This window comes from Pundamilia nyererei, unplaced genomic scaffold (genome assembly GCF_000239375.1).
Source record: "Pundamilia nyererei isolate P.nyererei 1_Seehausen unplaced genomic scaffold, PunNye1.0 scaffold00504, whole genome shotgun sequence".
Classification (NCBI taxonomy): domain Eukaryota; kingdom Metazoa; phylum Chordata; class Actinopteri; order Cichliformes; family Cichlidae; genus Pundamilia; species Pundamilia nyererei.
Window position 1 is genome coordinate 144518 of NW_005187905.1, and position 11482 is coordinate 155999.

At 43.1% G+C, this 11482-nt stretch overlaps 1 protein-coding gene across 1 annotated transcript in view; it reads left to right on the forward strand.

Annotated features, from left to right (window-relative positions):
* Nucleotides 1-293: 293 nt before the first annotated feature.
* otud4 (OTU deubiquitinase 4) overlaps nt 294-11482 on the forward strand; it is a 21824-nt gene continuing 10635 nt past the window's right edge. Inside the window, exons 1-10 of the mRNA XM_005754078.1 lie at nt 294-696; nt 1095-1178; nt 4636-4686; nt 4769-4815; nt 6777-6849; nt 7124-7205; nt 8630-8792; nt 9124-9175; nt 9253-9349; nt 11405-11469. Coding sequence (XP_005754135.1) covers nt 556-696; nt 1095-1178; nt 4636-4686; nt 4769-4815; nt 6777-6849; nt 7124-7205; nt 8630-8792; nt 9124-9175; nt 9253-9349; nt 11405-11469 — 855 coding nt within the window. The 5' untranslated portion in view covers nt 294-555. The remainder of the gene's footprint in view (nt 697-1094; nt 1179-4635; nt 4687-4768; nt 4816-6776; nt 6850-7123; nt 7206-8629; nt 8793-9123; nt 9176-9252; nt 9350-11404; nt 11470-11482) is intronic.

Sequence of the window (11482 nt, forward strand, 5' to 3'; positions counted from 1 at the left end):
TTTTTTTAAATTATTTTTATGTTTCCATAAATGTATCCTGTATCCTTTTATTTTGATAGCAACTGTGGAAGTCTTTGTTTTATGATGAATTATGTCAGAAAACCTGCGAACAGAACTTTTTATTATGTTGTACTAATGTACTATTATTAAATTCATCACTTCAGTAACGAATTTTATACACCGAGGAGTTTTAGAGTTAATTTCGCGATGAATTAATCGAGTGTTATTGACAAATGGAGGCTTTTACTTTGTAGAATCTGTTCCGTTCAAGTTTGACAGTGAAGGGGGCGTGTTGTTAGCTGTTAGCCTGCGTGCTAACCGTGAGAGCTAAAGTTGACTTTCACTTTCTGAAGCTGGGATTCTGTCAGCGGGATGAACCGGGCTTCCAGGAAAACGAAACTGGACGCTGTCACCGCTGACGCTAACTCATTTTAGTTCGTAGATGTCGTTATGTAACTCTTTTTGGTGGCGATATTGACAACTTTTAGCGCAAAGTTTCGCCCCGCTTGACGTCCAAAACACGCAGGTATCTTTAGCGGCTAGCACCCTGCTAGCATGGACGGCGGCGGAAGCATGCAGAGTATTGACGAGAGGGGTGTCGAGAAATTAATGGATGACTACTTGAAATCGATCGGTTTGCATCGGAAGAAGATAGCCAAAGACGGGTCCTGTTTGTTTCGGGCTGTCGCCGAGCAGGTAAAACGGAAAAACTACAGAAAATGCTAACGTTAAGTAAGTTTTTAGCTTAGCACAGGTGAGAAGCTGGGCTTGGTCTGTTTGGTGTGCAGCTGCGATGTCCTAATGTTAGCCGAACAAAAGTTATGCCCACAAACTCTGGTTTCAGCTTAGACTCAGACCTACATCTACAAATGAATAAACTTTAAATTATGAAAAAAAATTTAATTGTGGCTTTTTTAAATCGTACTTCCGGCTTGTTTACCCAAAAGTGTCTGCTAGGCTTCTGACTGCAAAGGTCAGCTGTTTACAACTTCTTAACGAATTGTAAATGTAATATTTCCACAATATATGTGAGAATATTGATATTAAGTATGTCTGTTTGTGTTTATTGTTGACCTTTGACCCCTCCTGTGTAGGTGCTGCATTGCCAAAGCCTTCATACTAAAGTCAGGGCGAAGTGTGTGGAGTTTCTGAAGCAGAACAGAGACACCTATGAGGCGGTATGTACAGTGTCACCAAAATAAAACAACATCATGGGAGAGCAAAGTGGTTTTACTTTTCGAACTAGAAAGTAGATTTGTGGTAAAAATAGCTGCCAGGGAGTATTTTTTATTTACTGAATTAGAATTCATAGAAAGGAGGAGAAATTTGTGTTAAAAAGAAACTGAAACCATATTGTGTGGTTTGAAAAGCAACTAAAGGGAAATAATAAACAGGTTTATTGGTTTAAGCAAATTTGTCAACCCAGTAGTCATCGGGAGGCTTTGGTGTTGATGTTCATTGACACTGGGATGTCCATGTGTCGTGAGATATTCTATTTTTATTGTAATATCTTTTGTGAACTTCTTAAATCTGTTCACACGATGATGATAAAAAACGACTACAACGAACACTGAAACTAGTCAAACTAAACTGAAACATGCAAATGCCCTGGAAACTGAAGTGAAAGTTAAAGGGTAAAACTTCAATAACTGCACTCATACCTATGAAAAGACATCAAAAAACACATAATTTAGAGTCAGTGTATCATATAGGTTGGACACTGTGTATATTTTTGTACATTACAGACAATTTCAGTTCTTTATCTGTACAGTTACCCATGTATACACTTACCGGCTGCTTTATTTGGTAGTACAGGGTTGGATGCCCTTTTGCTGTCAGACCTGCTTTAATACTTTGTGGCACAGATTCAACAAGGAGCAGGAAACATTCTTCAGAGATTTTGGTTCATGTTGATGTGATGGCATCCTGCTGATTTCCTGCTCAACCGCATCACAAAGGTGCTCTACTGGATTGAGATCTGTGGAGGAAAAGTGTTGAGAAAATATTCTGAACCCACTATCTAAATGTTGCAGCAGAAATCAAGACTCGCATTAGATCAGGTGATATTTCTCCAGTCCTCTGTTGACCGTTTTTGGCGAGCCTGTGTTAATTGTAGCCTCAGTTTCCTGCTCTTAGCTGACAGGAGTGTGTGCTCGGTATGGTTTCATGTGTTCTGCATACAGAGATGCTCTTCTGCATGCCTTGGTATTAAGGGTGTCATTTGAGTTGCTGTTGCCTTCCTATCAACATGAAGCAGGCTGTCCATGACATCGTCAAGGCATTTTTACCAAGAGACCTGCGCTCACTGGATATTTTCCGTTTTTGTTTTTGTTTTTTTCGGACCTTGAAACCACAGAGATGGTTGTGCTGAAAAATCCCAGCAGATCAGCAGCTTCTAAAATACTCAGACCAACAACCATGTGCGTTCAAAGTCACTTGAATCCACTTTCCTCCCTATCCCTGGGCTCAGACTGAACTTCAGCAGGTCATCTTGACCAGTGTACTTGCCTGAATGCACTGAGCTGCTGTCATGTGACCGGCTGACAGGTGTACCTAATGAAGTGGCCAGTGAGTATAAATTCAGCTGGTGACCCGTTCGTACTGATTACACACAGCATTCAAACAAAGGTGATTGTTAAACATTATATATATACTTCAACCAGGCGGCTCGGTTTTGTCCCACCCGTGTGTTATAATTAATCCTGGGAGGTGTAAACATCCCCTCTATGAGCTCTGAGGCTTCGAACGAATAAATTACATGAATAATAAATGTAGATGTAACAGGTGCTTACACCATGTCTGCTCAGCACTGAGAATTTGAACTTATATTTAGAAGTAATTTTCACTAAGCATGTGCTTGCATTCTCCATCTGTAACCTGTTATTGTAACTGAGAGGTTGTTATATTGTTTTAATGTATCTCAGTTTAGTTAATGTTTTTTTCACTATTCAGAGACGTTCAGTTGTAATTTATCTTCATGATGGTGTGGCTGGTGGTTGTCGGGGACTTCACAATAAATCAAAACAAATGTGTCCCGAGTCTCAATAAGCAGATGTACCGAAGCCTCCCGACACTGTTTGTTTTGACAAATGTGACGACGCTGAGCAAAGTTAATAGTTCTGGTATTTTTAGGGTTTGCGTTTCCTCTTAAAGAGCCGGACCGAGCTGTGATTCAATTGCAGTCGAGTTAATCATAAGTCTGTAAAGTAAGACAAGTAAAAACATGAGAGAATTAAAAAAAATAAATTCTTTTTGTTTGTTTAGTTTAGCTTTATTCTCTTTAGTGACGTCACCCTGTGGCCTAACATTGAGAAAAGAAGCTGCTTTTGCCTCTCACACAAGCCGCAACTTCTCTATTTATAGCAGAAAACGTGTGAAAAGCTCGAGCTTTCGGTCTTGTTTTAATGCATGAGCTGCACGTAATCATGATCCTGCTCGTTTAGTCGATAAATAATATAAATTACCAAGTTTTATTTTTTTTAAATGTCTTGTTTTTGTTTTCAACAGCTGAGAACTGAAAGTTAGTGAGTTCACACCAAATGTGAGACAGAAAAGGCTCAAACGTTTCCTGTCTGAGCAGATTTTTGGCTGTTTTTGGACCCTCAAACTGCTGTCGAGGAGTCGATTTACTCTTCTGTGAATCACAGATCACAGTTGAGTGACTCTGCGGGTTTTCACTCCCTGAGTGACACATGAGAGGAAATGAAAGCAAAAGCTGCTGCTGGTGTTGTTTTTAATAGGGGTGATAAACTCGCTCTGCTGCAGGGCTTTACTACATTTCCCAGGGTGCCTTTTGGGCAGCTGGCAGAGCAGGAGCTGTGAGCTGCTGTCAGAATGGGGCATAGAGGTGGATCAACAGCATTAAAGCTCCACCTGTCATGTTGCTGCCTTCACTTCCTGGAGGAGTGGAAATGTTTTAGGTCCCTTTTCAAAAGACTTTTAAATGATTTCTTGTGTGTGTTTGTTTGTTTTTCACTTGTTTACTTCTTAAATATCTTGATGGAGGGAGTACAGTCTGATAGATTTTTTTTTTCTAAATTCATTTTTAACCTCCTAAGACCTGAACTCTTCCACAGCATGCATTTTTAATTTCTCTTTGATATTTGGGCACATTGGGGCCCGATGAATGTAAAAACAAAGAATTACCAGATTTTTTCTTTTTACCAAATTTTTGTTTCTAAGAAAAATTAGATCCACACATGAGGATATTCATTTAAAGGACAGTGGCAGTATAAAGTCCTCGTAAGTGGATATCAGGTCCTTGTAGAGCAAAATTGAGTATTTTGGTCTAAATAACCCAAAATGTGATGTCCACATACGTGGACGCCAGGTCCTAGGAGGTTAAAAATATCTTTCGACATCATGTCATTGGCTAAACGGCTAAATTTAGTTACCGCTGACTGCGGTGTTTTAGGTTTTGTGTGGCCTGGTCGGCTGTAAACATGTTTATTTCTGCTGCAGAGTTAAACATGGTAACACTGGAGTCTGTGGGGACAGACTCGCATATCCTTTAGAGGAAGTGGCGGTTTTATTTTGGCTTTGTTTTCAGCCTCACACATCATGTTTTTGTTTTTTTTGGGAGAACTGAGGAAGAAAATTGCCTAAAAAAAAGTCACTGCTGTTTTTGTTTTGCAGTTTATTGAAGGTGACTTTGAGGATTACCTGTGCAAGCTTCAGGATCCACAGGTAAAAACACCACACGCTCTTATTGTTCTCACATGCTGGGTCATTTTAATATGAAAGCTCATAAAGTTTCTCTGTTTTCCAGCAATGGGTGGGAGAGGTGGAGATCAACGCGCTGGCCGCCATGTACAAGTGAGTGAGATCAGAGGTCTCTGAACAGAGAGCTGCACTTTAACTCGACAGAAAGCCTAGTGGGAGTTCCCACAGTGTTTGAGCTTTATTCACTGTGGATAATAAAGCTTTACGCTCACTGGCCACTTCATTAAGTATACCTATTTAAATGCTCGTTAACACAAATGTCTAATCAGCCAATCACATGAAAGCAGCTCTGTCTGTTTGTGTGTGGAGAAATGGTGAAGACGACCTGCTGAAGTTCAGTCTGAGCATCAGAATGAGGAAGAACGGTGATTTCAGTGACTTTGAGCGTAGCGTGGTTGTTCGTCTGAGTAGTTCAGAGACTGCTGATCTGCTGGGATTTTCCCCGACAACCATCTCTGTGGTTTACAGAGAATAATTCAAAACTGACAGAATATGCAGAGAACGCCTTGTTTATGTCAAATTTAAGAGCAGAATGCTGATAGGAAGGCAACAGTAACCCAAATAAGCACTCATATTCCAACCAAGGTATGCAGAAGAGCATCTCTGAATGCGCAACACATTAAACCATGAAGCAGCAGAGGCCCACACTGGGTGTCACTCCTCCCAGCTCCCAGTACTGGTTTCTTGAACCAGTTTATTATACTCACTGGCCTCCACAGTCACCAGACATCCAACAGAGGACCTTTAGGACGTGGTAGAAGCAGAGATTTACACGCGCAGCTGAAACCTCCGCAGTAACTGTGTGATGCTGTTGTGTCACTGAAGCCACAGGAATGTTTCCAGCAGCCTTTTAAACCTCTGCCACGAAGAATTAAGGCAAACAGGTCCAGTCTGGCACTAACAAGGTATATCTAATATAGTGGCCAGTGCAAATGTGATACTTGGATATTTTATTCACATAGTAACAATAATCACTCGTTTATGAGACATTTATGTTTTGTTTTGTTACTAAAAGCTAAAATCACCTCTGTCAGCATCCAGGTTTCAAACTAGTCTTTTTGAGTGTGTGCTGCTCAGTTCTTCCTCCAGTTTCATTGGTGCAGGTTTTGAACAGAGGACCAATGCCGTGTGAGGTGTTTTTGATAATATGGCAGTGCAGTTTCTAAGCGCCGATAACGATGTGTGCAATGATCCTAGTGACACTGTACTGCCACCGCTCAGATGATTTTGATGAAAATGGTCGTGACTCGTTGTCTGTGGCTGTAAAGAGGCGCCACATTTACTTTAGGAGGTTTTGAAGCTACACTTGATGAAAATCTTCTGCCCCCATGACCTGGACGCAAATGAGCAGAAGAGAATAGATGGATTATGTTTGGGTTTTTACCCCTTAGCTGTAAAAGACTGATGGGGTATTGTTGTCACGACAAGTCTTGGACGAGTTTGGATCTTGGTGACCTCGACCTCAAGGTCAAAGGTCAAGTTTTCTGAAAATAACTGAAGAAGGAAGTCACCAAAGATTTTCCCTTTGAGGCAGCGCTGCCAGCTGTTTTGGGAAACTGCACGTAATGAGACAAATAACGTTTCTTTTTATTTAGTTTAAAGATGTGCATTTAAGTTTTCTAAGACACCCAGACCTTCACCTTTTGTTTGGACGCACAGTCTGAGACGTTCACGGAGTTTGACGATGATCTGCTTGTGAAATGTTTGTGAACGAGGCTCGGGGGTCTTAACAGGTCGGCAACGACCATCAGTCTGTCGACACGGCAACACTTAAACCCTGAGTTAGGCTTTAAAGGGCAGCCCGTCGGGAATGCTCATCTCAGTCAGATATGAAGCAGCATCTCGAGGTGGCGGTGAAATCATCCCAGGTGTGACAGCTTTGGCTCTCTGGGTCCAAACGTGCGGAAGCTCGTTCTCATTTATAGTTGGAGGAATCTGCGTTCCTGCCCCCGAGTTTAGCATCAGATGGTGAAAACGATGAGTCACCAAAGCTTCGTCATCTCATTTCATCCTCTCCTCTCTCTCTCTTCGTCTCTTTTGATCTCTTCCTGCAGGAGGGATTTTCTGATCTTCCAGGAGCCCGGCAAGCCAGCCGTCAACATCACAGGCAACAACTTCAAGGACAAGGTGAGGTGGACGCGTTCGGCCGAGCGTTTAGTTAGAGACACGATTTGCATTTCCTGTCGGAGGAAAACTTTCAGAAAATACACCAAGCTGTCAGGCGGAAGCTTTGAGACGCTAACGGCGATTTTTCAAACGACACAGCTTGTTATTTTGTCTTTACCGGACATTTTAAAGCAGGAAAAAAAAGATCGGTTCATCCCGAAGCCTTTCGGGCTCTTCTCGCTTCAGTTTCCACTCTTTTATTTACTGAAGCCGAACCGTTTGTTTGCCTCTACAGGTGCAGCTGTGCTTCCTGAACGGGAATCACTATGACAGCGTTTATCCCATCAGCCGGATCAAGAACACCGCACTCTGCCAGTGTGAGTGTCTGTGATTTCATTTTGTTTGTAAAACAAGGAGACCAGAAAAGAGTTTAACTGATCCTGCAGATCCTCTCAGGGAGGATAATCATCACTGAAGAGAAGTCTCAGTGAATTCATAACAAACAGATGAGAACATCAATCAAAATGTGGGCACTCGGCAGAGAAAATGAGAGAACAGAGACCACATTATAAACCAAACACCACATAGTCAGAGTAAGGCTGCGGCACTCCGAGGAAACCCTTTCAGCTCAAATCTTCATAACACTTCTTAGTCAGTGTGCAAGAGGAGCAGCGTGAGTCATTCACCACGCTGCACAAACTGGTTTTGTCTTAACTCTGCTAAAGGTGAACAATCACAGGAGAGCCTGCAGAGCCTCTGATTCATGCTGCTGTGTGTCCAGCGTTTAACACTGATGTCTCTGTTTGACATCTCTAACAGTCGCTGTCGTCTAATTACTGCCCGTTAATTTGATGTAACGTAAGCTTGTAGTGTTTCCTGTAGTGTAAGTTTCTGAAGTCCAGCGACCCGACTAAACCGACACTTTGCAGCATAAACACAGAAGTTAAACTCTGTGAGCAGCTCGCAGGTGTCTGCTGACTCAGAACGTTTTCTGTACTACAAACTTGATTCGCTTCACTCACCCTGTCACAGACACACATTCATGCAGCACTATCTAACATTACAACACAGTCAAAACGTGGGGGTTCAGGATACTTGGACCAAAGGAACAAACTGATCTTTCGATCTTCTGGTTGGTAGATGCTTTACTGCCTGAGCCCTCGTATCACTTTCCCCCTTAAATCTTCACCTCGGGATCGTCTATCAAACGTATTTGTTACCTCTGACGTGAAGGTCAAGTTTTTCATGTAGCGTAGCAGGTATACCTGCACCCCGATGCCCTCCATTGTTGTGTTTGTGTCGCGTACAAAGAGCTTGTGGGGCTTCGGGCTGCCTTGCTGTAACTGCTTCGCCTACATTGAGGTTTCGCTCAGTTGTAATAGAAAACGACTGAAGCCAAGTAGATGCCAGTGGAAAAGAGACTACAGGCTATTCTTCATACAGGCCCACAGCAGGGGTCTGATGCTTTGTTTAAAAAGGTGGCAGTCAAAGTCGAGGCTCGCCCAACATGACAGTCTTGTATTATTATGTGATTGTTCATCATAATCAATCCATCCACTTAAATGCAGGCTGCAAAGACAGTAAGTCAGTGATTACAGTTTAATGAAACTGGATGAGCCCACAGAGCGTGGGTTACACATTCACTCACTTTTTTTTTCTTGGTTCAAATATTGAATTTCTGTCTCGCCTCTTATCAAAAGTTAGACTTCAGGCTATAATTAGACCTCCTGTGATTCACACGAACACGGCAGCAAACCCCAGAAAAACCCTCATCCCGAGTCTCTGTGTGATTCTCCTGCAGCCGTCCTGTACGAGCTGCTGTACGAAGGCGTGTTTAAGGTGGACCGCAGCTATTTGGGTTCCTGTCAGCGGATCGGCCGACCCGCCGACCTCCTGAGCGACGATTGCATGCCCGCCTGCCCCAGCAGCGACGACTCTGACCTGGATGTAGACGAGGCGCTGTGGTAGGAAACTGGCATCAAGCAGCAGTTTATTCGCCTGCATGATGATGTTTACTGTGAAGGGAAATGAGTCAAAATCCAGCACCTTGTGCCTGATTTTTAGTAAACGAGCACTCACACTTCATTTTTATTTACTGGCAGTGAATTCACAGGCTGCTGGTTTAGTTTACTTCCTCATCGTTATTGATTTACTTTTGTATACTAAAAACTGATTACCTACTTTTCGGACATATTGACACTTTATTTCCTTTGTGAGTGTTCTCAGCTCCTTTTATCAAACACAGTAAAACTTTAAGGCTTTAATAATCTCATGATGTCTGTTTTTGTGGCTCAGGGTGGAAAATGGAACCAGCCCTACCTCCACGAAGCACAACCAAAGCTACAGGGTAACATTCATAAAACACATGTTTTATAACAACCACACAGGGTAGTGCTGTCACTGAAGTGTGTGTGTGTGTAACAGGGCCGTGGGCGTGGGCTGCCTCAGAGGGTGAGGCGATCTTTGAACCCAACATTGCTCAGAAATGTGGAGTACGATGTCTGGCACAAGTCCAAGAGAGGTGACGCACACACACACACACACACACACACACACACACACACACACACACACACACACACAAAAACAAAGCATGCGTCTAAAAGTAGTCAGATCCCAGGGTGATGTCCAAAGAAACGACCTGCTTCACTATCAGTTTTGTCGTGTGTAAGTTCACGCGAGGTCAACGTTACGATGAAACATGTTTGTTGAACATTTTCACAGGATAAAAATAACTAGAGCAACACGAGTTTAAAAACTAAGTAAAATTTAAATACACATTCTTGTGTTTACACATGTGCGTGGGCTGGAGGGATGTGTGGTATGCAGCACATTAAAGATGTGAGTGGTGTAAGCAGCAGTCTGATGGTCACGTATGGGTCAAGAACACTTTCATAAGTTATAAGAACGTCCGGCTGCTTGGACGGGTGACTGAAGACGAGCAGACCAGAACACTGCTTAAAAGTACAGGCTGGTTTGCATCGGTTATAACCGGCCATGTTGGTGGTACTATTTCCTACAGTGGACTGACAAAAGCAAACGCGAGGATCGTTTAGTTGGGAATTTGGCTGAGCTGAGAGCAAACCGATGTGAGCAGAGAGAGGAGACACTGGTTCCTGTGGTGTTGCAGGCACGCCACTGTTAGAAATATGCTGGGAGTGCATGATGTGTATCTGTGCTGGTGCATCACACCTGAGTGAGTGCTGGTAATGTGTGGTAAGCTCCCACTGAAACCACAGGAAGTGCTTCAGGTTTCTCAGGTGTTACTGTGGTGCTGGATAAATGCTGGGAAACCCTGTCAGCTGCAGAGGTCACAATCACATTACGTATAAATATAGACTCAAAGGAGACAGTTTTATATTCATTAAACTAACTCAGACTTCAAATAGCAGCGCAGACTCACTGTTGAGATTTGTCGTCTTGGGCTTGGTTTTCTTTCGGGGCTGCTTCAAACTGCCCGCTGATCGTCAGACTGTAATGTTCAATGTGGACACTTTACAGAGTTGAACATTTGGGACAACTTGCAGTTCTGGACTTTGTATTGAACTCTCTGCACACCAATGGGATTCTGTTGGGATGTTCCAGATTCCTGAGAATTCCTAAAGACGGGAAAACACCCGAGGCTATGACCCTGCTGTGAAGCGCCAGTTATGCTGACACGGTTTATCAAAGCTGTCATTCACGGCTTTGATCCTCTACTGACTTTTGGATGGCGTCCTTCGTACATCAGTGATTATATAATATAAACTAAACTCCTTCACATGTCGAACATGTAAAATTAGTCAGACTCGCCTGATCTTAACTACAGCTGTTAGCGCTGACTGCATCACTTCACTGGGCAGATTTGAACCATTTATTTTTTCAAACCATTTTGTAATTTTTTTTCAAACACGAATAAACAGATCTGACCAATCAGAGCGCTGCATTTGGCAACAAGTCCGGGTCAGCCGGCTCTCTGAAATTATTTCTTTGCCAACAAGAGTTCATATTCCTCACGGCACGTCGGGGCTCGATGTCGACTACATTTTTACCTCTTGGCCGTAACTGATCAGGTTACCTCACCCCAGTGGACCTGCAGGTGAGGTGGACACCTGAGTTTGTGACTGCAATAATGCGAGATCGAGGCATGAATCCTGATGAGGTCAGAGGGCAGAAGTGTTGAGGCTGTGTACAATTTTAACATCTACTAAGAGAATGACTGGTACTGGCTCTGAGCGCCGTCCCGGCTTGTCGATGAGGCGGGACGTCTGTGCCCAGCCTGATCGTTAAAGCGGAGGACCACTGCTCCACTTAGCTGGACACAGCTGTTGCTGGCAGGCAGCAGCAGCTGGATGTGATAACCTGTGTTTAAATATGCAAAACAGTGGCAGCGTAGCAGGTGGTGCAGAAGCTGAAAGTGTGACAATCAGCCGTGTTTTTGGATTTTGTAGGAAGATTGAAAACAGACGTCAGGCTGAGGATAAAAGATCTGAAGGGGAACTCTGAACACTTTTTGGACTCAAAGTGATCAGAAAATCATTTTTTAACAAAAGTTAAAAGTGAATGTTTCACGTTTTATTTTCTTTTTTTCTTTTAGCCCAACAGAAGCTGGATTACTGCATCGCTGCTGGGATGCAGTTCACTGTAGGAGACCGCTGCCAGGTGTGTGTGTGTG